General features: G+C 42.1%; 2 protein-coding genes across 5 annotated transcripts in view; one reads left to right on the plus strand and one right to left on the minus strand.

Moving 5' to 3' along the window:
• The window catches only part of CEP89 (centrosomal protein 89), an 81,001-nt gene that overhangs the window by 21,003 nt on the left and 34,714 nt on the right, over positions 1-25,284 (plus strand). For 3 of the 4 annotated variants that reach the window (XM_032613756.1, XM_032613758.1, XM_032613759.1), the window contains exons 5-11: positions 914-1,016; positions 3,799-3,827; positions 6,075-6,117; positions 8,372-8,590; positions 9,920-10,065; positions 19,181-19,231; positions 19,396-19,479. In XM_032613756.1, the coding sequence (XP_032469647.1) occupies positions 914-1,016; positions 3,799-3,827; positions 6,075-6,117; positions 8,372-8,590; positions 9,920-10,065; positions 19,181-19,231; positions 19,396-19,479 (675 nt within the window). The remainder of the gene's footprint in view (positions 1-913; positions 1,017-3,798; positions 3,828-6,074; positions 6,118-8,371; positions 8,591-9,919; positions 10,066-19,180; positions 19,232-19,395; positions 19,480-25,284) is intronic. The other variant, XM_032613757.1, reaches the window with a different exon arrangement.
• LOC116744257 (partitioning defective 6 homolog beta-like) lies at positions 22,296-25,030 on the minus strand. The gene is given in 1 exon segment (XM_032613760.1): positions 22,296-25,030. A coding segment is annotated over 1 exon segment (1,281 nt). The 5' UTR covers positions 24,371-25,030; the 3' UTR covers positions 22,296-23,089.

A 25,284-nucleotide genomic window follows, 5' to 3' on the forward strand; every position in this document is an offset into this window, starting at 1 on the left:
CCTAGCCTTAGCTTTTGGCTCTGAAATGCCCCTTCTCTTGGGCATCTTGCCAGTGAGTTCTGCCCCCTCCCTGCCAGCCATGGGGATGACCCTTCCACGGCCTGCAGCACAGCACAGCTAAGCCAAGGTGATCGCATACGCAAGATACTATTCAGTGTAGCAGAAGGGAAGCCAGCCAGGGAGCACCAGTCACAGCTTTTTGTACAAGACATGGTTCACTGCACTTCCCCTTGGGCAGCCTCTGTCCCCACCTCCCAGAGCCCTGCCAGTGGGGTGGTCTCCTGTTCATCAGGGGAGGTCCCAGTCATGGCCCACAGGTCTGTGAGGGGCAGCTCTGCAGCCCTGCCACCATTCATGATACCTACGTAGAAGATGCTCACAGACAGCACAGGGGAGAGTTCCATTCCATCAGGAAGCATTCACAGCGGACTCACAGCCAGCCAGCATAATGGGCCTCGATCCCAAACAGTTGCCTGGATGAGGGCTCTCACAGGGCTCGTCAGCAGGTCTTGTCCCATGCAGAGATGAATACACAGCATCAGTACCAAGGCAGGGTGGTACTGGGTACTATGCAGAGCAGGCCAGAGGCAGCCCCTTTTCCTGAGTTGGTCCCTGGCAGGAATGGGGAAGGCGAGCTGCCCAGGTAGCATTGTGGGGGGGGGGGGGGGTGGGAGTGGCTGTGAAGTTCTCAATGGCTTAAGCATAATTTGGACGGCATTGCCTTTGCCACTGGGCTTCTCCTGAGGGACCCGAGATTTCATCCAGCCCTGCCAGATGCGGTCCTTTTATGTCTTAGAGAAGAAAGAGCAGTGGAGAAGGTGTGGAATAAGACGTTTGGGTTTGTTGGGAAGAAATTTGATACAGAAGCACTTATCACATAGTTGGCTGTTCCTTTGTCTTTTGTAACAAAAAGGTTCCATCGTCACATGGGGTGGACAGTGGAGATGAGGAAAATATTTCTGAACAAGATGGGTTTCCAGGCTCACCTGTTCCACCAGAGCATACACAAGAAAAAGGTAAAAAAAAATTTTTTTAATTTAATATCTAAAAGCATTTTGTGGCAATAAATATTGGTTAACTTGGGGGAACATGTAGCCATTGCACCTTCATACTGTGATTCCATGATTTTAAGTGGGAATATCCCTGAGTTTTGTTTTCACTGGGTTACAGTGAAAATAGTTGATTGCCCGGGTGTTCGGTCATCTTTAAAGCCTGAGGCCCTCACACTGGGGTCCATTTTGTCAGTTCCGGCAGCCGAGAGAGGCCCCCTGGGGTGGAGGGTCAGGGCTCAGGCTCTGAAGCTCCACACGCTCCTTCCTCTCTGCGCCCCAGGTCTAGCGCTGTGAGAGGCGGGTACCCAGTGGTCTCCCCAGGATGAGCGAGTGAGCTTGTCTGTCTTGTTCACCAGGCTAGCTCCAGTGCCTGGATCAGGGTCCTGGCCCATGGCAGGCTGTGACTACAGGTGTTTTGGATGAAAGAGTGCAGGGACATGTCTATGATACAACTTGGCAATAGCGCATCCTTGTACATTTCATTTGGCACAGTGAGAGAATTCAGCACATTAAAGAACAAAGGTTTTCCGTTTCCTAAGAGGTGGCTTATGTTTGAGAAGTGAGAAGGAGAGCCTGGCATACAGTGGGCACCAGTCACTGCTTTATCAGGACCCTCAGAGTTGCTTAGGCTCAAGAAAACTCTCATATAAGTCAGTTCACAAGGGGACTGATTGACAAGCAGAAGGCCAGCCTACTAATACCTGTGCCAGAAAACGCCAATTGATTAGGCCAGCATACCTTATCCCTGTGGGAAATCCATGTGTATATTCAATTCAAGTAAAAAGTATATCTCTTTTTTTTTTTTTTTGCTTTATGCGGGCCTCTCACTGTTGTGGCCTCTCCCATTGCGGAGCACAGGCTCCGGACACGCAGGCTCAGCGGCCATGGCTCACGGGCCCAGCCGCTCCACGGCATGTGGGATCTTCCTGGACCGGGGCACGAACCCGTGTCCCCTGCATTGGCAGGCGGACTCTCAACCACTGCGCCACCAGGGAAGCCCATATCTCTTTTTAAATTACAGAATTAATATTTTCTCACTGTAAAAAAAAAAACGAACTGAAATGCAGAAATATAGGAGGTTAAACACACATAATTGTACTCCCGTAGAGTACAATTTTAACAACTTCGAATGCGTATGTGAATAAAATGTATGTTATTTTATTACCTGCCTTTTTTAAAAAATCATAACACATCCTGAATATCTCTGTGTTCATACATGTCCATCCACTTTCTAATGTCTGTGTTGTCTGTGGCCTGATGTGTTATATATCAGTCAGAATCCAATCAGTAGACAGAATGTATATGGTGATTTGAAAAAGGAAAGTTTAATGTAAAGAATTATTGACTGTAAGAGGATTGCCTACTAAGGGGTAGAGAGAAATCTAAAGAATGCAGGAATAGCAGATAGAGAGAACAGCTGCTCCCTCTTTTGTTAACAGAGGGCCCCCAAGAGAAGAAACATTTGGAGAATCTCCAATGCAGACACTGGAGAGGGTGCAGCTGTGGTCCACTGGCGGGTGGAGAAGTTAGCCGAGGTGTGTTGCTAACAGAACTCGCTGGAAAGCTGCCCTCTCCAGGGGAATTCCAGGAGAAGCCACCCATGGGGAAGTGCTGCTGGCCACCTAGAAAGAGGGAAGAAAGGAGGAGAGGGGAGAGAAAAAGAGGAACGCAGGGAAAGAGAGAGGATGGAGACCGCCTTCTGGAGTGAGGAACCCAAGCCCCTTCCTCCTCCTGGCAAGGTAGCGCTGCTGCAGTAACACAAGCCAGCAATAAAGGTGGGTTTGGAGCTGAAAGGCAGTGTGGTAACTGGCGCACTTGGTAACACAGGTGGTGTTGAACTGGGAACGCAGGTGGTGGTTGGGAGGGAGTTCAGCTCCTCCAGTGGTTTTTGGTCTGTGATGGGCATTAGAAGCCCCTGGACACTTGTGAAAAGGCCCCACCCCAGCCCCAAATTCTGAGTCAGTGAATCTGGGCTGGAGCCCCAGAGGGTCTGTATTTTTAACAAGCTCTTTGGAGAGTCTGATGTGAGTGATCCTTAGGCAACACATCAGAAACACTGGTTTTTAGTGCTTTGGTTCTGTCATATCCAGGTGGCGAGAGGCTTGGTGAGTTCCTTAACCCCACTTCTACTCAGTTTGAGTGCACCTCTCATCAGGTTCTTATAAGGATTAAATTTATAAGGATGAAATTTAGTCGTATGTGTGAAGCACAGCATCCTCCATAATGCTAGCTGATAATTATTGTCTAAAGGCTAAAGCCTCAAACTCTGTCAGCCTGAGGTGCCACTCTGCGCCCTAGCAGTACCCGGCCAAGAAGCTTGGACCCTGACATCCTTTGGTCGAGGTACCAGCATCTGACCGAGTGGACTGCTACTGTAGGCGGGGAGACGGGGAGGCATCAGCTTCAGCCCATCTGGGGAATGGCGGTGGGACGGGTAGAGAGCTCTGGGAGGGGGAGTGCTGGGAAGATGGAGAAGGCTCAGAGTCGCGCTGAGGAGTTTGGCCTTGGTTCTCCAATCATGTGAGCCACTGAAGGTGCTCAGGAACGAGCAGCGGGGAGAGATGAGCAGTTCCGAGTTGGGCTCCTGCCTGGCTCTGGACCCGCTTCTCATGTGGCCTTGGGAAGGCTGCCCACCTGGGCCTGGTTTAGCTCATCTGCAGAAGGTGAGTTCCTAAGATTGTACTCTTCTGAGTTTTCAGATGTCTTTCTCTGCTTTACAAAGTTTTCTTTCTTTTTTTTTAATCAGATGGTAAACATTCTATTCTGAATTTAAAGGTAAGGATTGTTTTTTTGTGTGTGTGTTTTTTAAAAATTTATTTATTTATTTTTGGCTGCGTTGGGTCATCGTTGCTGCACACGGGCTTTCTCTAGTTGTGGCGAGTTGGGGCTATTCTTCGTTGTGGTGCGCAGGCATCTCATTGCCGTGGCTTCTCTTGTTGCCGAGCACGGGCTCTAGGCATGCGGGCTTCAGTAGTTGTGGCGCATGGGCTTAGTTGCTCCGAGGCATGTGGGATCTTCCCGGACCAGGGCTCGAACCTATGTCCCCTGCATTGGCAGGCAGATTCTTACCCACTGCGCCACCAGGGGAGCCCAAGGATTGTTTTTTAAAAACTGATTTTCTCAATTAGTAGAATTTCCACCATAATTTCAAAACAACTTTTGTGATTTGTGGGGAAGAAAACTTCCATTAAGAGTTCTTTTCCATTGAATGTTTCTTTAAAAAAAGTTTTAAAACATGAAGAAACTCATGTTTTGCATAGTTTAAAATGAATGTAATGTGTTGAGGGATTAGAAATCACTTACATTTACATTTTCATTTGTAGAATGAATAGACAATAACCAGTTTGCAGACGTGGAAATAGTTTATTTAAGTTTTTAATTCTGCGATGTCAAAGGAGTTTAAAAATTAAAGACTTCTCAGTAGAGTTAATTTATAACCTTATCTACTTTTTCAGCAGAAATTAGAAACTTAGAATCAGACTGATGTGTAGTAGAAAAATGAACAAAAGTTCAAAAACTTCCCTTTCCTCTAAGTTTTGGGTTGAAAAGGAGGATGTTGTATTCTTTTCTCAGTACTTTTTTTTTTTTTTGCGGTACGCGGGCCTCTCACTGTTGTGGCCTCACCTGTTGCAGAGCACAGGCTCCGGACACGCAGGCTCAGCGGCCATGGCTCACGGGCCCAGCCACTCCGCGGCATGTGGGATCCTCCCGGACCAGGGCACAAACCCGTGTCCCTTGCATCAGCAGGTGGACTCTCAACCACTGTGCCACCAGGGAAGCCCTTCTCAGTGCTTTGAAAACGTGCTTCTCTGAAGCTAATGGGGTCTTTTTGCATATCCCAAGGAGAAAAGGCCAGTTGGAATTTGCTTTGTGCATCTCTGCTCAGCACCTACAGTCATATCACATGCTTTAGAATGTGAACTGATGGCCTGTCACTTATGGGACCTGCATGTAAACACTGTGACTGGCCACCAATAATAAATTGTGGAGAAAAGGCAACCCTCCTACACTGTTGGTGGGAATGTAAATTAGTACAGCCACTATGGACAACAGTATAGAGGTTCCTTAGAAAACTAAAATAGAGTTGCCATATGATCCAGCAATCCCACTCCTGGGCATATATCCGGAGAAAACTCTAATTTCCAAAGATACTGTGTTCACAGCAGCACTGTTTACAATAGCCAAGACATGGAAGCAACCTAAGTGCCCATCAACAGATGAATGGATAAAGAAGATGTGGTATACACACACACACACACACACACACACACACACACACACACAGAGGAATATTACTCAGCCAGAAAAAAGAATGAAATGCCATTTGCAGCAACATGGATGGGCCTAGAGATTATCATCCTGAGTGAAGTAAGCCAGACAAACCAAATATTGTACGGTATCACTTATGTGGAATCTAAAAAATAATACAAATGAACTTATTTACAAAAAAGAAATAGACTCACAGATATAGAAAACAAACATATAGTTACCAAAGGGGATGGTGGGAGGGAAAACTTAGGAGTATGAGAGTAATAGATACACACTACTATGTATAAAATAGATAAGCGACTAGGATGTACTGTATAGCACAGGGAATTGTATTCAGTATCTTATAATAACCTATAATGGAAGAGAATTGGAAAAAAATATATATGTATAACTGAACCACTTTGCTATACACCTGAAGCTAACACAATATTGTAAATCACCTAGACTCCAATTAAAAAAAAAAAAGACACTGAACTCATGGACAAAAAGGCAGGAAGAAAGCAGCAGGACTTCCCTTGCTGCTCAGAGAACCTGCCAAGAGGGGAAATCCCTTAAGGTTTTGGTTCATTTAAAAGAAACAGTGAATATTAAAGTTTCTAAAGCTAAAACAAACTAGCAACTATAAGAGCCAAAATGAAGGGGGAACAAGTACTTAAATATTTGATATATGATGACCTACCTGCTTGTGCCAATCCACTTTTAGGAGATGCTGAGACTCTTAATTCATTACTCTCATGTTGTTTTCTTCCTTAGGATGAAAAACCATCATTGTGTGGAAAACCTCCACCCTCTCCAGGTATTTGCCTTTTGAATTTCATTGTGATTGAAAAGCTGATTGTTCTAGTGAATACCCAGAATAATCTCACATAAAACAAAGATTTTTTTTTTTTTCCTGTAAAGGCTGTTGCTTCTGTCCCATTATCAGAATTGGGAAGAGGAGGCAGTTTGTTGAATTTCCACCTTTGCCTTAAAAGAGAGAGTCCAAATGTGTACACGTTGGATGATGGATATATGTCCCCATGGCATGTGCTCAGATCCTGGGGAGGGGAGTGGACCTGTGGGTTGTAGGCAGACACTGGGAGGAGGGTGTATGCAAACGGGGGCTCTGCTCAGGGGCTAGAGACAGAGCTGAGGGGTCTGGAAATACTTTCTGGGGTGCTATCCCCTCTACAGTTTGAGGAGCCTCATTAGCTTTCAAGGTGGATTTTGTAATTTTTTTCCTGTTAAGCCTCACATTGCTAGTCTGAAAATCCTATCAGGAATCAAGGCTTTTGTCTATCCTCCATGTCTGATTGGCTTTGTTTTCACCCTTTCTATCTCGGTGTTTTTGGTGCTGCTGTATTCTGGGATATTGCTGGGCCTCTAATGTCTAGCCCACAGGTTGATTCTTCATTGTATGTATTCTGCTGCTCAGCCCATCCTTTGAATTTGTATTGTGAATGAAACTCTTTGTTTCCATGATTTCTATTAAGTATTGACAAACATCTCTCTGGAATCTTAACTACACCCATTCAAAAATCTTATAGTTGCTGAGCAGCCAGCTGTGTCCTCTGTTATTTGATTTTGGTGCTTCTCTTAGCTCACATGGTTCTTGGTGATGTGATGTGTTCGCCTTGGTCCTTGGGAGTCCCTGTTGGTCTGCCTGGGGATGCTGTATCTGATTACTGCAGGCTGCTCAGAGGGGGAAACCAGTGGGCTGTCAGGCGTACAGCCTGTCTCCAGTGACTGACAGGGACAGACAGGGTGTGTGGTCAGCCAGGGGGTTCGGGGGTCCCTCTTCCTCCTGAGTTTCCCCAGCCCCAGTGCCTGCTTGCATCTGTCCTCAGAGCCTGTCTGTACTACCCGGCCCAGGGGACTTGAACCATTGCTGATCCCATCTGGCACATTAACTGGATACCTCATCAGCCCTTTCTAGGTCACTTTGTGTCCCCGCTACCTGCCAGGGCAAAGCACATCCCTGGAAGCACTCCCACCTCCAGTAGCTGACCTCTCCTGGCATATTTTAGGCTGCAGCTTCCATCTTCAATCTAATCTCAAATGTTTTCTTTCCGGGATTCCTGGTGGCTCGCCTCTTGTTTTCAGTGTAGCTGTGGAGTTACTCATTTCTTAGACTTTCCTTTCATGTTCTAGGGGTTGGGGATGTGTGTGTCAGAGGTCAGGGGAGGCTGTCTGGAGCCACCAGCATTCCCGCCCTTGTCTGCACATCTGCACACAGAAGCTCTGCCCGGGCTGGGAGCCCATCGTAGCCCTCACCTCCTTTGATCTCTCTGTGGAACATCGCTCTCTGCTTTCCTCCATCTTTCTTGCTGCTCCTTCCTAACATCCTTCGTGGTCTCTGGCTTTCTTCTCACCCCGGTGCCTTCAGGTCTGCCCACATGCTGGTGGCGCCTCAGTCTCTCCAGCTGAGGCTGCCTTCAGAGCTCCGGGCCCGTGTCCTAGCCTGGGCTTCCCTTCCCCTGCCATGCTTGTGTCCCTTGTCTGGCTAGATGTCTTCCAAACCACAGGTCTCGGTGCTCATCCTTGACTTGCCCCCCTCACTGTCCACACCCAGTTGAGTTCTTGAGCCCTGCTGAGCTTTCGCCCCTGAATCCTTCTCTCATGTCCTTTCCTCTCCATCCCTACTCTAGGAGTCTCCTGACTGGTCTCCCTGCCTCTGGGCTAGGCCTCCTTCCTGTTAGGTTTCTTCACTGCTGGCCTCAGGGATTCATCTGAGAGTAGAGCCTCTTCTTTCCATACTTCTGCCTGAAAGGCTTTCTGGCTCCTGGTGGCCTGCAGGATACAACCTCCACTCTGCATATTATGATATGTACAATCCTATGTCCAACAGTATAGAGCTTCCACTGGCTCCTGCCTCCCCCTCTGTCATCCCTCTTCCTGTTGCTCACTGTAGTCTCAACAGACCATGCACCCTTTGCTGTATAGGCCATTCTCTTTGCAGGCACTGACATGAAGAGTTGCTCATGTGGTTTTTGAAATTGTCTCCTGTAATTTTGATGTAGAATTGTAAATATCAATTAATATTTTAAAACATTTTTCCTGTGCCTTTTTAGATGTAAATGGTAGAACACATCAAAGACATATAGAAATAACCAAAGAAAAGTTCGAGGAATTAAAAGAAGACAATTTGCATCTAAACAATGCAAATCAAACCCTTACTCTTGAACTTAACATAATAAAAAAAACAATGAAAGAACTACAGTTAAAACTTAAAAGAATGGAAAAAGAAAATGGAAAGCTGAAAGAAGTTGAGAAAGCATCCTCTCAGGAAGGTGGGGACAACTACACAGTTCTTTTATTAAAGGAACAAACAAGAATTCAAATTTTCCTATTTATTTTGAAAGTTAATATTTTATGTTACAGTATTTGGTGATATTAATGTTCTTGATATTTTGTTATGATTTTAAGGTCTTTCATTAATATCCTTATACTTGTTGAAATTTGATTTCATCTGCTGTGTCATTATTATTATGCTAAAATTCCAATACTTCTTTTGATTCTTAGCATAGTATTGTACATATGTTTCATATCAGTTTTTATCCCCATGAACAGCATATAAAAGTGGCTCTTTCACCACATACTTACCAATGATGAGGATTGTATTTTCCTTGCGAATTTGATAGGTTAAAAAAAAAAGAAGAATACCATTTTAGTTTAATTCATTTACTATTGATGAAGTTGAATATTTTTTTCATTATCTTTGTGGGTCATTTTCTTTCTCTTTTATAAGTTTTCCCATTTTAAATTGAGATGCTTTGATCTTTTCTGTTGATTTGTAGGAGCTCTTTACATATTAAGGGTTTTAGGCCTTTGTCATGTATGTAATATTTTCTCAGTTTGTTGATAATTCAGCTAAACATATAGGATATTTTTCTGTTATGACCTGTGCCATTGGTGTCAAGTTCTTTTTAATGCTAAGATCAGGGACTTCTGTGGTGGTTAAGACTCCACACTTGCACTGTGCAGTGGGGGCAGGTTCAATCTCTGGTCTGGGAACTAGGATCCCACGTGCTGCGTGGCACGGCTAAAAAAATAATAATAATAATGCTAAGGTCATATAAATATTCACTGTTTTCAATGTTTTCTCTGTATATTTATCTGTTTATATAAGTCTAATACTATGGCCTTAAGAAAGATGTTGTAGTTTTCTTTATACAGACCCTGCATATTTCTTGTCTTAGGCATATTTCTAGATACTTTATATTATTTGTGCTATTATTTTGTGGGATCTATTTTCTATGACGTTTTCTAATAAGACATTACTATTATGTGGGAAAGTTATTAGTTGTAATAAATTCTCCATTTATTCTATATAATTTTCATGGAACATATTTGTCTATCATCTGAAATGACTTTTTTTCAACCTAAAATTTTTATTTTACCTTAATTATACATGCAAAATTTTTCACAAACTTCCAAAACACTGTTGACTATTCAGTGTTAAAAAAACTTGGTAACTTTTATTCATTTGTATCTATATATCTGTCATTCACTGCCTTTGTGAGCCTAAAAGGGAAAGAAGGACAATCAGCAATTTATATAAAATCTTGATAAATTTGAAATAAGTTCTTATGGTATAATATTGAATTTATATTTTTCAGTAGTCGCTGCACCGGAGTTACATTATCTAAGAAAACAAGCTCAAGAACTGGTGGATGAAAATGATGGATTGAAACTGACTGTTCATTGTTTGAATGTAGAACTGAGTAGATATCAAACAAAATTCAGGCATTTATCCAAGGAAGAGGTAATGTTTCCTATTAAGAAAAATCAGTTTTCTGATATTTTAACCTTTCCTGTTGAATTGGTTTCCAATTCTAAAGGGCTCATATTTATTATAATTTGGTATAAAAAAAGATACATCCAAAGTAGAGTCTTTCTGAGCACCTTTCTATTTTCTCCCTCCCTCCCTTCTTCCCACCCTCCCTTTCTCTGATGGGTCTTGGAACATCCCCAACTACTGGGAACCACTAAGAATAAAGGCAGCAGCTTGGACAATCACAGAGGTTTGAGAGGCAGCCAAGAGCTTGGGCCAGGCTGATGGATGAGACTCATCTCCTATACAAGACCACTCTGTCAAGACAGGAGAGGTGGCTGTTTTTTCTAATGCACAGAAACCAACACAGAGAGTAAAGGAAAGTGAAGAAAAAAGGGAATATGTTCTAAAGAAGAGAACGAGATAAATCTCCCCAAACTGATCTTAATGAAATCCAGATAAGTGATTTACTTAAAAGAGAGTTTAAAATAACAGTCATAAAGATGCTCAGCAATGTCAGGAAAGCATGAACAAAGTGAGAATTTCAACGAAGAGATAGAAAATATTTAAAAAGTACCAAAGAGAAATCATAGAGCAGAAGAATATAATCCTTGAGGTGAAAAATTCAATAGAGTGTTTCAACAGCCGACTAGCGCAAGTGTGAGAAAGGATCAGTGAGCTTGAAGACAGGGCAGTGGAATTTATCCAAACAGAAGAGTAAAAAGAATGAAAAAGAGTGAAGATAGCTTAAGGAATGCCATCATGTGGATTACAGAGGTCCCAGAGGGGAAAGAGAGAAAGGGGCATAAAGCTCATTTAAAGAAATAATGCTGAAAAGTTCCCTGGGGAAAGAAATAGACATCTCAATCCAGGAAGCCCAGAGAGTTCTAAATAAGATGAATCCAAAGGCACCCACATCAAAACACATTATAATTAAATTGTCAAAAGTTAAAACAAGGAGACAATCTTAAAACCAGCAAGAGAAAAACATGTTACATACAAGGAAACCCTCATAAGATGTATCAGCAGAAACTTTGCAGACCAGAAGGGAGTAGCACAATATATTCAACCAAGAATACACTACCCAGCAAAGTTGTCCTTTAGAATTGGAGTAGACAGAGGTAAAGAGTTTTCAGGACATACAAAAGCAGAAGGAGTTAATCACCACCAGACCAGCCTTACAAGAAATGTTAAAGGACTTTCTTCAAGCTGAAATACAAGGGCACTAATTAGTAACAGGAAAACATGAAATTAAAATTTTCACTGGTAAAGGTAAATATATAGTAAAATTAAAGATAATCTGTTGTTGTGAAGTTGGTGGGTTAATCACTTATAAATCTAGTATGAAGGTTAAAAGACAAAGATAGTAAAAATATAACTACAATAATTTGTTGATGAATATACAAGATAAAAAGATGTAAATTGCAGCATCATAAAGATAAAATGGGGAGAGAATAAAAAATGTAGTTTTGCAATTCATTCAAACTTAAGTTATCAACTTAAAATAGACGGTTATAAGTTGTTTTATGTAAGCCTCATAGTAACCACAAAGCAGAAACCTATAGTACATACACAGAAAGTAAAGACAAAGTAATCTAAATGTAACACTACAGAAAATCATGAAATCACACTTGAAGAGAGCAAGAGAAGAAAGGAACCAAAAGGAATTACAGAAAGCCAGGGAACAGTGAACAAAATGGCAATTAAGTCCATACCTAACAATAATTACTTTAAATATAAATGGGCTAAAATTCTCCAATCAAAACACATAGAGTGGTTGAATGGATAAAAAAGCAAGACCCATGTATGTACTGCTTACAAGAGACTCACTTCAGATGTAAAGACATAAACAGACTGAAAGTGAAGGGATGGAAAAATGTACTCCATGCAAATGGAAGCCAAAAGAAAGGTGGGTTGGCTTTACTTAGACAAAATAGACTTTAAGGCAAAGACTGTAATAAGAGACAAAGGTGGTTATAAGATGATAAAGAGGTCACTCCAACAAGAGGATATAATATTTATAAATATTTGTGAACCCAACATAGGCACACCTAAAAATATAAAGCAAATATTCACAGACCTAAAGAGAAAAACAGACAGTCATACAATAATAGTAGACAACTTTAATACCCCACTTTTATTAATGGATAGATCATCCAGACAGATAATCAGTAAGGAAACATTGGCCTTAAATGATACATCAGACCATGTGTATACAGAACATTGCATCCAAAAGCAACAGAATAAACATCCTTCTCCAAGCACACATGTAACATTCTCCAGGATAGATCATATGTTAGGCCACAACACAAGTCTTAATAAATTTAAAAGGATTGAAATCATATCAAGTATCTTTTCTGACCACAATAGTGTAAAACAAGAAATCAATTAAAAGAAGGAAACTGGAAAATTAACAAATATGTGGACATTAAACAACATGCTACTCTGATCAAACAGTGGATCAAAGAAGAAATCAGAAAACATCTTGAGACAAATGAAAATGGAAACACAACATAACAAAACTTATTGGATACAGCAAAAGCAATTCCAAGAGGGAAGTTCATAGTAATAAACACCTACACTAAGAGACAAGAAAGATCTCAAGTAAACAACCTAACTTTATACCTCAATAGAAAAAGAACAAATGAAGCCCAAAGTTAATAGAAGGAAGGAAATAACAAGGATCATAGCAGAAATAAATTAAATAAAAACTAGAAAAGATCAATGAACTAAGCTGATTGTTTGAAATCTTACCAAGTATTAATACTAACCCTTCTCAAACTCTTCTGAAGAATTGAAGAGGAAGAGACACTGCTAAACTCATTTTACGAGACCAGCATTACCCTAATGCCAAAGCCAGACAAGAACACTCCAGGAAAATTGTAGGCCAATGTCCCTGATAAACAGAGATACAAAAATCCTCAACAAAATATTAGCAAACTGAATTCAACAGTATAGTTGACCCTCAGACAACATGGGTTTGAACTGTATGGGTGCGTTATACGTGAATTTTATTTCCAGTAAATACGTACAGTACTACAGAATCCACGGTTGGTTGAATTGGCAGCTGTAGAACTGTGGATCTGGAGAGCCAACTGTGGGACTTGAGCATCTGCAGATTTTGGTATCCACAGCCAGTCCTAGGACCAGTTCTCCACAGAGAGGGATGACTGTATATTGAAAGGATCAAACACCACGATCAAGTGCTGTTTATTCACGGGATACAAGGATGGTTCAGCATCTGCAAATTAGTCAGTACAGTAAGTCCCCTACATACGAACGAGTTCCGTTCCGAGAGCACATTTGTAAGTCCGATTTGTTCCTAAGTCCAGCAAAGTTAGCCTAGGTACCCAACAAACACAATTGGCTATATAGTACTGTACCATACTAGGTTTATAATACTTTTCACACAATATGTAAAACACAAAAAATAAAACATTTTTAATCTTACGATATAGTAAGTAGCACAGTACAGTACAGTACGATATAGCACAGTAGCACAGTACAACGGCTGGCATACAGGGGTTGGCGTGGAGTGAATAGGCAAGAAGAGTTACTGACTGGAGGAGGGAGAGGAGGTGGGAGCTGGTACAGCTGAAGGACCATCAGCAATAGGAGACAGAGGGCAAGCTGCAGTTTCACTCATGCCTGATGTTGATGGAGCACATGTTTGCATCTTTGAAAGTTCGCAACTTGAAGGTTTGTATGTAGGGGACTTGCTATATAATACACCATATTAACAAAATTAAGAGTAAAACCTGTGATCATCTCAATAGATGCAGAAAATTTTGACAAAAATTCAACATATTGTCATGATAAAAGCTCTCAACAAACCGGGTGTAGAAGGACCATACTGCAACATAGTAATAGGCCATATATGACAAGCCTACATCTAGAGCTGAAACCTTCAGGGGCAACACAAGGATGTCCACCCTTACCAGTTTTATTCAACAGAATACTAGAAGACCAAGCCAGAGCAATTAGGCAAGAAAGATATAAAAAGCCTCTAATTGGACAGGAAGAAGTAAAATTGCCTCTGTTTGCTGATGACAATGAAATTATATATAGAAAACCCTAAAGGCTCCACCACAAAACTGTTAAAACTAATAAATGAATTCAGTAAATTTGCAGGATGTACAATCAATGTGCAAAAATCAGTTGTGTTTCTACACACCAAAAACTATTGGAAAGAGAAATTAAGAAAACAATCCCATTTATAGTAGCATCAAAAAGAATACAACACGTGGGAGTGAATTTACTAAGGAGGTGAAACATGTACACTTGATCTTAGCAAAAAGACCAAGAAGCGATAAGGAGGTGAAACATCTGTACACCAAAAGCTGTAAAACATTGATGAAAGAAGTCAAAGATGATGCAAATAAGTGGAAAGATATCCTGTGCTCGTAGATTGGAAGAATATCGTTACAACGCCGTACTACCCAAAGTGACCTGCAGAGTCAGTATGATTGCTATCAAAATTCCAGTGGCATTTTTCACAGAAACAGATAAAACAATCCTAAAATTTATATGGAACCACAAAAGACCTCAAATATTTAAAGTAGACTCAAGAAAGAAAAAGCTGGAGATATCACACCTCCTGATTTCAAGCTATATTACAAAGAAATAGTAATCAAAACAGTGTACTGTTGGCATGAAAACAGACACATAGATCAATGGAACAGAATTGAGAGCCCAGATATAAACCCATGTGTATACGGTCAACAAAGGAGCCAAGAATATACTATGGGGAAAGGATAGCCTCTTTAGTAAATGATGCTGGGAAAGCTGAATATCCACTTGCAAAAGAATGAAACTGGACCCCTGTTGTACACCATACACAAAAATCAACTCAAAATGAATTAAGGACTTGAATGTAAGACCTGAATTATAAAGCTCCTTGGTCTTGGCATTGATTTCTTGGATTTTTTAAAAAATTTATTTGTTTATCTATTTATGTTTGTCTGCTTTGGGTCTTCGTTGCTGCGTGCGGACTTTCTCTAGTTGTGGTGAGCGGGAGCTACTCTTTGCTGCAGTGCACGGGCTTCTCACTGGGGTGGCTTCTCTTGTTGCGGAGCACGGGCTCTAGGCGCACGGGCTTCAGTAGTCGTGGCACAAAGGCTTCAGTAGTTGTGGCTCGCGGGCTCTAGAAGCGCAGGCTCAGTAGTCGTGGTGCACGGGCTTAGTTGCTCCGCGGCATCTGGGATCTTCCCAGACCAGGGCTCGAACCCGTGTCCCCTGCATTGGCAGGCGGATTCTTAACCACTGTGCCACCAGGGAAGCCCTGATTTTTTGGATTTGATACCAGAAGCAAAGACAACAAAAGCAAAGATAAACAAATGGACTACATCAAACTAAAAAAGCTTTTGCAAAGGGAACTATAAACAAAATGAAAAGGCAACCTATGGAATGGGAGAAAATATTGGCAAACCACATGTCCAGTAAAGGGTTAATATCCAAACTATACAAGGAACTCATACAACTCAATCGCACAAAAACAAATAGCCCAATTTGAAAATGGGCAAAGGATCTGAATAGACATTTTTCCAAAGAAGACATACAGATGGGCAACAGGTATATGAAAAGGTGCTCAATGTCACTATTCATCAGGAAAATGCAACTTATGACCACAGTGAGATATCACCTCATGCCTGCTAGCGTGCCTTTTTTGAAAAAGATAGAAATTCTGGTGAGGGTGTGGAGAAAAGGGAACCCTTGTACACTATTGGTGAGAATGTAAGTTGGTGCAGCCACTATAAAAAACAGTATGGAGGTTCCTCAAGTAATTAAAAACGGAACTACCATACCGTTCAGCAATCCCACTTCTGGGTGTATATATAAAGGAAATGAAATCACTATCTTGAAGAGATAGCTATACTCTCACGTTCATTGCAGCATTATTTATGATAGCCAAGGATGAATGGATAAAGAAAATGTGGTATATGTCACATGTTTTATATATATATATATATATATATGTATATATATATACATACACACACAGACACGTATACATATATATATACATATATATATAAACCATATGACATACAGTGGAATATTATTCAGCCTTAAAGAACAAGGCAGTTCTGTCACTTGCAACATGGGTGAACGTGTAGGGTATTATTCTAAGTGAAATAAGCCAGATAAAGGACTATACTGCTTGGTGTCACTTATACGTGGAATCTTAAAAAAAGAAGTCAAACTCATAGAAACACAGTTGAATGGTGACTGCCATGGGCTGGGGGGCAGGGCGGTGGGAAAAATAGGGAGAGGCAAGTAAAAGGGTACAAACTTTCAGGTATAAGATGAATGAGATCTGAGGATCCAATATATAACATGGTGACTATAGTTGATAATACTGTACTGTATAGTTGAAACTTGCTGAGAGAGTAGAACTTGTGTTCTCTCCCCACAAAATGGTAAATATGTGGGGTGATGGGTGTGTAATTAACTTGGAGGTGGAGATCCTTTCACAATCTATGTGTATATAAAGAGAGAAGACAGACTAGGTTTTACTTTAGAAGCAGGATTGCAGAATTCAATTCGACAGACTCTCACTGAGCAAACCACTACGCTATTTTTGAGGTTCTGAGCAAACCTCAAAAATTGTGAGGAACAGCAAGAGGACCCAGCAGCTCAGGTCTGTGCCCTGGAGGCTCGTGTGTGTGAGGGTTGTGTGGGGCTGGAGGCGCGGTGGGGGTGTCAGGACGCCCAGCTCACTGGCTCCTACTGGGATCGGGGTGGCGGGGGAAGCCTGGTGTGCACCGTGTTGTCACGTGGCTCCTGGGAGTTCAGGGCAGCTTTATGGGCTGCTTTCTTTCTTTCTGAAGTAGGACTTAGGTTTAAATTTTTTAAATATCAGCTTTGAGATGTAATTCACATACCGTCTAATTCACCCATTTAAAGTATACAATTCAGTGATTTTTAGTGTCTTCACAGAACTGTGCAGCAGCCACCACAATCAATTTTATTTTTTTTTTTTTTTTTTTTTTTTTTAGATGTTGGGGGTAGGAGTTTATTAATTAATTTATTTTTGCTGGGTTGGGTCTTCGTTTCTGTGCGAGGGCTTTCTTTAGTCGTGGCAAGCGGGGGGCCACTCTTCATCACGGTGCGCAGGCCTCTCACTATCGCGGCCTTTCTTGCTGCGGAGCACAGGCTCCAGACGCGCAGGCTCAGTAGGTGTGGCTCACGGGCCCAGCCGCTCCGCGGCATGTGGGATCCTCCCGGACCGGGGCACGAACCCGTGTCCCCTGCATCGGCAGGCGGACTCTCAACCACTGCGCCACCAGGGAAGCCCCACAATCAATTTTAGAACATTTTCATCACAACAAGAAAACTCACACCTGTTAGCGGTCACGCCCCCTTCTGTCCCACCACCCACATTGGCCCTGGCAACCACTACTTTCTGTGGATTTGCCTATTCTGAATGTTTTGTATAACTGGAATCATACAACAGGTGGTCTTTTGTGGCTGACTTCTTTCACTTAACATAATGTTAACTGTTTTTTTTTTTGTTTTTTTTTTAACAAAAATATTAAAGTTCCTGGGGTCCTATCATCCAAAACAGGCTTCCTAGGCCAGGGCCTTCTGCAGGGCTGTGAACAAGCCAGTTCTCTTTCAGAAGGTTGTGGGCAGGCAGGCCCAGCGACTGGCTGCTGCCCTCACCCACCACCCCCAAAATGTGCACACCATTCTACCCTTTGCGGCCACCGATCTCCATGACAGTCTCCCCTGATGCCTCCAGCCAGAGGTGATCTCTCTCTCCAACCACTGCAGGCTTCTGTTTGTTCCCCTCTCAAGGCACGTTCTGCCCTGTGCAATGTGAGAAGACCCATCTCTGTGTGGAACCATACAGTCCTTGTAAACAGTGAAATGTGCTGTAACGTCCACAATGGCTTAGTGAGCTTTCAGTGTTTGCTGAATGAATCATGAGATGGTAAACGCGTTAGAAAATTTTTGTTGGATAAGGAATTATGCCATCAGGGCCATTGCTTCTGGCCCTGATGGAATTACTGCTACCAGCTTTGGCCTCTTACTGTAAGCAGCTAGAAGACCAGGCAGAATAAATAATACAGCTCTCTACAGACATCAGACAGCAGGCAGCAGTGTCCTCACGGGGAGGAGGAGGATAAACAGATGAGCCCTATGATCACATTGCTTTCTGCTTGGAGGCACTCTCGGATAACAGTGCCGGGTGGAGCAACGCAAGCAGAGTATGGCAGTCTGAACTGAAGAGACAGATTAGATTTGGGGAAGCAGAGGAGACTAGGATTTGTGGGGCAGGAACACCAGAGAGGAGGGAGCCACGGCAAGAGCTACATAAATCCACATGGGGTGCCTCGCAGTCCTTTGTTGAACACTAATCTACACATGTATAGGATGAAACTCTGTGGGGCCAGGCAGGATACAAGTTCAGGGAGCTGTGAGCTAAAAATAATTAGCACCCGGAGACCTTTGGGTTCTGAAAAAGATGAGCCTCAAAAGCATCGTTTTTTGTGCGTAACTTAAGAGCCTACAAAAGAAAAAGAAAACAAAACACTTTAAAAGAAGACAACAACAACAACAAAAAAAGAAGACAACAAAATCTAGACAACAACATAATGCTGAAAAAGTTTTATTGGCATCCAATAAAAAAATATTAGATATGTTCCACATTTTAAAATGCTGAAAGGTTTTGACAGCTAAATGCAACATGGAATCCTGGATTGGATTCTTGACCAGAAAAGGACATCAGTGGGAAAATAGGCGGCATTTCAGTGTGGTCTATAGATTAGAATGCAGTGTTGCATCAGTCTTGATCTCCTGATTTTTACGCTGGTACTGTGGTCAAATAGATGAATGCTTTTGCTTTTAGGACATATACATTGAAGTATTTAGAGGAAAAGGAGCATTATGTGTATAAATTACTCTCAAACACTTCAGATAATTTTATATATATATATAAATATATACACAAATATATCAATTTACACACACACACACACACACACACACACACACAAGATTCCTAGATAGCTGATGCCCAGTCTAGGTTAAGAATAGCTAAGACTTGAAATTTCAGAGGAAGTGTAATTTAATTTGTCTTCACCGTGTGTTTTGTTTTTAGAGTTTAAATATTGAAGGCCTCCCATCAAAGGGCCCTGTACCGCCCTGGCTGGTAAGTGAAAGTTATTTAATTTCAGGCCCATATTTTCTGGGCTATAATTGAATGGCTGTTACAAACTATTCCAAATGAAGTATATTTTCTTTCCTTTTTAAAGACGTGCTGATTGTGTTTAGATGTGAGAAAGATATTAACCTTCTTTATTCCATTATGTTCAGGTGGATACAAAGTACCTGTCCCCCTTGTTGCTGGCCTATGAAGACAGAATGAAAGAGAAGGACGAGCTCAATGCCAGCCTTCAGGTAGGTGGGCGAAAGTCTCAGAAGAACAAGGTTTGTAAAAAAGACGACCGATTCAAACTTGGAAGCAACATTTTGAAGATAGGTATAGCCAACATCTAGCAGGTACTCAGGTGTTTGTTAAAAGAAGGAAAGGAGGAAAGAGGGAGTGTAGCAGTGTGGGGACGGGGAGAAGGAAGAGGGAAGGCAGGAGAGAGGGACGGGCGGAGCAGGGCGGTGGGTTGGGATTGATGGGAGAAGTATTGGAGGGACGGGGTGCAGCATTGGAAGCCGTGGCTTCCCATACAGGCAGCCCCAAAGGGACATTTGGGCAGACAAGGAAGGTAGAAGAATGGGGATGTTTCAGGCAGGCTTAGATGCTTCTTAATTCTATGAAGAGCTGACCCCCAGGAAGTCTAATTACTGAGCTGTTGGTAGTGGTGGGGAAGTGAGGTTTTTGTTTGTTTCTGCCATGTTCACTCTTTTTCATGGGAATGGCTCCTGGAGCAGAGTTCATTCTAATGATACAGGAAACCAAGGCTGTGCAGGTGTTATAGATACGTCCCATGCCTTTCCGTGCTGCGAACCTCTATGTTCCTTATTTAAGTGACCAAAGGGATCCCTGGAATTGGAGGGATCCAGAGAGAAAAGAGTTGGTATTTCTAGGATCCCTGATTGGAAGGGTCTGTTAAGAGTCACCCAGCCTGTTCTTGTTCTGCTGTCCCATGTACATGGCCCATGTAATGCCGTTGTGAACCTTTTCTCCTAGGCTTTCTGTTGGACACTTATTTTTTTTTTTTAGCCTTTATACAAGTCTATCTTTATTTGTAAAAAGTAATATACAGCTAAAGCTAATTTAATTTTTAAAATCAAAGCTCATTTAGTGATAATGTACATTTTATAATAAAATTGTAGTAAAATACTGACATTTGATAGTTAAACAAAGTAGCATTCATGTAAAAATCATGTTGCATGTAAAATTTAATTAGAAAATCCATAGTTCACAAAAGTACATATATTTTGTTGATAGCTCATGAGGACATTATCATAAACTTACTTAAGATACAGAACAAAATTCACAGTTAGCTTGACATTTAGTACTATAAAACTTTATGTTGAGTCCACTGATATTTTTGTTAATAAGGTACACTTGAAATAATTCAGACTAGCAATGAATCGACATTTTATTGTATAACCAAGATCTGTTGGTTTTACAATACGTCTAGTAATCAATTCTTTCACCAGTAATTTAAACGAGAGATCCAGTTGAAAAGACCGTTGACATATACCCTTAGTGGGATAATTAAAAATCACTAGCAGGGCTTCCCTGGTGGCGCAGTGGCTGAGAGTCCACCTGCCGATGCAGGGGACACGGGCTCATGCCCCGGTCCGGGAAGATCCCACATGCCGCGGAGCGGCTGGGCCCGTGAGCCATGGCCGCTGAGCCTGCGCGTCCGGAGCCTGTGCTCCGCAACGGGAGAGGCCACAACAGTGAGAGGCCCGCGCACCACAAAGAAAAAAAAAAAAAAAAAAAAAAGCAGTAGCAGCTTTGATTTCCATTTTCATGAATACATACAAGACAGTCTGTATTTTACAGTTAAAAATTGTACAAAAAGTCAAGCCCTGAAGTATTTCTTCCCCTAAGAGAAAAGTTCTGATGTTAAAACTTTGTTAAAAAAAAAAAAAGAGAGAGAGCTAGTATGTGAAAATATTTTTACTTAAAATGTTGAAGCCCTGCACCCCTTATAATTATAAATGAAATGTAACCTTCTACTTATTAACATTTTGTCATTCAAGAGTCAAATTTATAGAACTCAACAGAATGTTAAACCTGGAACGCCATTAAAAAATAGTGGTTATATAACTGGAAGAACTTCGATGAATTCAACAGAAAGTACACTGTATTACATAATGTTGTGCCGTTAACAGTTTAGTGATAACATGTTTCGTGGTAAAATGTGGGCAAAATACATTGAAGTATTCTGAGTCAAGAGAGCTTCATTTAATCAACTTTACTTCATATACTTTTACCATATAGAGAAAATATCCTTCAAAACGGAGTCATTTGATTCTTCATTGTTTGTTTTTTTTTTTTTCATTGTTTGTTTTAATAGCACACAGTTGTTATAAGGTATCCATTCTAGCCCTAGCATAAAATTAATCAATAAATAACTCTGAGAGAAATATCCATAAGTCACAGGGAACTCATGTAGTTCATACTATTCTTAGTCTCTATATACAAGCTACTGTAGTGCCTGTGCACCTCCATACAATGAAACCAGGCAAGGAACGAAAGTTAGCAGCCTTACTCTTACCTTGCTAAGTGGATGCATCGGAAAGTAATAAATAGCCTCATAAAATTAATCGAGATACACTCTACCTGTCAAAGGCAAATACGACATACTTTTCATAAAGTGTAGGCAGTGTTCCTAGAAATCCCATTAAGGAAAACCCAAAATTTTCATATAAAAAGTGCACAAGGTTGTCCTGTGTGTAAAAATCTCTTAGTTTGGGTGCATTTTTTTTTTTTAACGAAAATAATTCACACTACTCAAATACATTAAAAGAGTAAAAAGGCAGACAAACAAAATATACACACAAACAACAAAAGGAATGATTTCTAATGAGATTTGGAATGAGGACAAGGAGAGGTTACGGAGGCTTCCCTGGTGGTGTAGTGGCCGAGAGTCCGCCTGCCGATGCAGGGGACACGGGCCCGCGCCCCGGTCTGGGAAGATCCCACATGCCGCGGAGCGGCTGGGCCCGTGAGCCATGGCCGCCGAGCCTGCGCGTCTGGAGCCCGTGCTCCGCAACAGGAGAGGCCACAACAGTGAGAGGCCCCCGTACCGCAAAAACAAAAACAAAAACAAGAAAGAAGAGATTACAGGAGAGAGTCTCCCATATCACCAGAGTCGATGGAACTGGCTTTCACAACATAAGTGATGCCCAAATGGAATGAGTTTGTAAATATGAAAGCTACAAGATGGGCAAACACGGACCTGAACAACTGTTAGAGTTTCTTAATTCAGGAACATAGCTTCAATGCTTTATAACTTAGGAAGCAACCCGTAAAAAACAGTCAATTGATTTGATTTCTTAGAAATTAGGGAAAAAAAATTTGAAAAAACTACTCGCTACAATTAGCAACAGAGGAACAATATTAAAAAATCAAAATACAACATGGGGAATATAGGAGCCAAGGTCCCAAAGTACCGAAAGAGAGACTCAGACTTCTTCATGTTAGAATTAAAAGATATACAGTTAAAGGAAAAATCAACCAGGCTCTGCACAGCAGGTTAAATATGCAACCACTTCAAACGGAAATGATCGAGTCCTTATGTGTAGTTCTGGGAATGTGCTCTAACATCCAGTTCTCTATAGACAAAATAGCAAAAGCACATCATTTCATTAGCAAAGGCCCCTTTGTTTTAGACTTAAATTCACCTCTCACCCACTGAAGTTTATATTAATTATCAAACTACTATTTTAATAACATTTCAAGCTTGCAATATATTTTTTTCATGCCTGTCCCAGGTCACTGGTTCAGAGGTACATATGCTTTAAACTAGCCAAATTTACAAGTCTCCGTGGCATCCTCACTCAGAAAACATTCAGACGCGATGGTTTCATAGTGTTATGATCCATCTTCTAAGAGTTTTTGATCTGGAGCGCGCGTTTCAAATTCTGTATTTGTGCCACTCGCTAAGGGTGCTAAGCTCACTTCATTAGAAGGAATAAAACCGTTCTGTCCAGATTCAAAACTGAGTTCTATTTGTGTTAATGATTCCAGGCACTCGGTGTTACGAAGAGCCTTAGGGTTCTGCTGTGGCACACCATTGTCTTCAATAATAATGTCATCTTCATCGCTGTCTTCATCCTCTGGCTCAAAGCTCGATTCGATCTGCTGTGGATAGCCAGGAAGGCTGTTGTCAGTAGACTAGCCAGAGCTGCCGGAAGTCCGACTCTTCCTAATGATATTATTCCTCTGGTTTGCTGGTCTCACTGTGATGGTGAGGTCGCGGCTGTTTGCAATCATCATGTCAGCTACTTGCTCTAGACTCTTCCCGGAAACTTCTGTGCCATTAACTTCTAAAACTTCATCATTAACGGCTAATAGTCCTGTGCTTTGAGCCAGACCTCCTGGCACAAGTCTGGATATAAAGATCCCTGGGACCGTCTCTAAGCCATGGGGTGTCACCCTGACACTGGAGCCGTCCTGGATGTAGAATCCTAGGTGTTCCTCAGTGCCATATTTGTAAAGATGGACCCTATGATGTGTTTCTGGGAGAATATCCACGTCTATAATAGAAGACACAGGTCTGAAGTCCTGGGACATGACTATGTGTGGCTTTTTTCTCTGTTTGTCAGGACGAAACAATTTGGTTAAGACATTCTCCTTCTTTATTAGTGTGCCTGTACCAAAGGCACTGTAGTCTGCTTCTTCCTTTTTTTGTATAAAAATCCTAAGCAGTGGGTTGGCCGCTGAAACAGCTTTGTGATAATTAGCATCGTTATTTATAGGCAGTACATCTCCGTGGATGTCTGCATAGCTTACTAAAATGTCAACATTGGGTATCTTATGAACATGTTGCAGTGATCCATAAAACTCCTTAAACTTTCCAGGTTTTGATCTTTCCAGTGAAAACCGACGAAATTCAGCTCCAAACTTGCTCTTCTCCACCACGGTGGGGTCCAGGCAGCCGCTGCCCGCTCCGTGCGGGTGTCTGCGGTTCATCCTGAGGCCTGGCCCGCAACAGCCTCCTCCAGCCGGGCCGCCCCTCGGAGCGTGGAGAGCGAGTGCCCGGCCGGCGGGCTCGGGACTCGGCTGCGGCCCAGGCGCCTCCTCACAGGCACCTGCAGAGGGGCGACCGCGGCTCGGGTCTCCGTACAGAGCTCCGCTTGGCTGGCTCCTCATGCGGTGGGACCGAGGGTGAGACTGGCTGTGCGCCGGGCGGGAACGCGGCTTCCTCCCTCCGGGCCTCGGCGACGGCCGCCTGGACACTTAATTTTTAAGAGGGTGAATTAATCTTGTATAATTGGTTAAGTATCAATCCAAATAATAAAAATACTTATTTAGTGCTCCTTCTAAAATAGGGTTCCGGAAACATTTTCTGTAAACATTTACTTAGTATCAATTTTAGGCTTTGGGGGCCATGGAGTCTCTCTTTGCAGCTACTCAGCTCTGCTACTGTAGCATGAAAGCGGCTGCAGAGCAGGTGTGATGAATGGGCGTGGCTATGTTCCATTATGCTGTCAACAAAAGAGGCCCCTGGCCTGTGGGCTGTAGTTTGCCCCACCCATGTTCTCTAAGAGGGCCAGTGCACTGCTAGCAATTAGGGAGTGCGTTTGGGCAGAAAGGTGAGAGAGAAGTTGCTTGGCATTGTTGCTTTTTATAAGTATAAATGTCTGCTAGCTGGGAGAAGAATATTTAGAAGCGTCCCAGAATAAATATTAGCACCTAAGATTCTCACCAGAAGACAACACACAATACTGAAGCTGGCCAAGGGCTAGCTGAGAAAAGCCATGACGGAGACCACCCAGCGTGAGTGCCACAAACACAGACTGTTAGCAGTCGAAAACAGACCAAGCAACAGTCCTCGTGTGGGGGCCAATGAGTGATGAAGCTGGACTGACTGATGGCTTTAAGTAAGGGAGGCTTTCTCGTGATTGTAATGGGGCAAAATTATGAGACTCCAACCCCTGTACTAAGCCCTTCCCTACTGAAATGGGCTTCAATTAGGATGAAAAATTCTTATTTTTATCTAAAAAGCTCCAATTTATCCTCCAAAGTCTTTAAACAAAGAAAAAACTATGGCATTTATAGGCATC

Source organism: Phocoena sinus, chromosome 19, assembly GCF_008692025.1.
Source record: "Phocoena sinus isolate mPhoSin1 chromosome 19, mPhoSin1.pri, whole genome shotgun sequence".
Lineage (NCBI taxonomy): Eukaryota > Metazoa > Chordata > Mammalia > Artiodactyla > Phocoenidae > Phocoena > Phocoena sinus.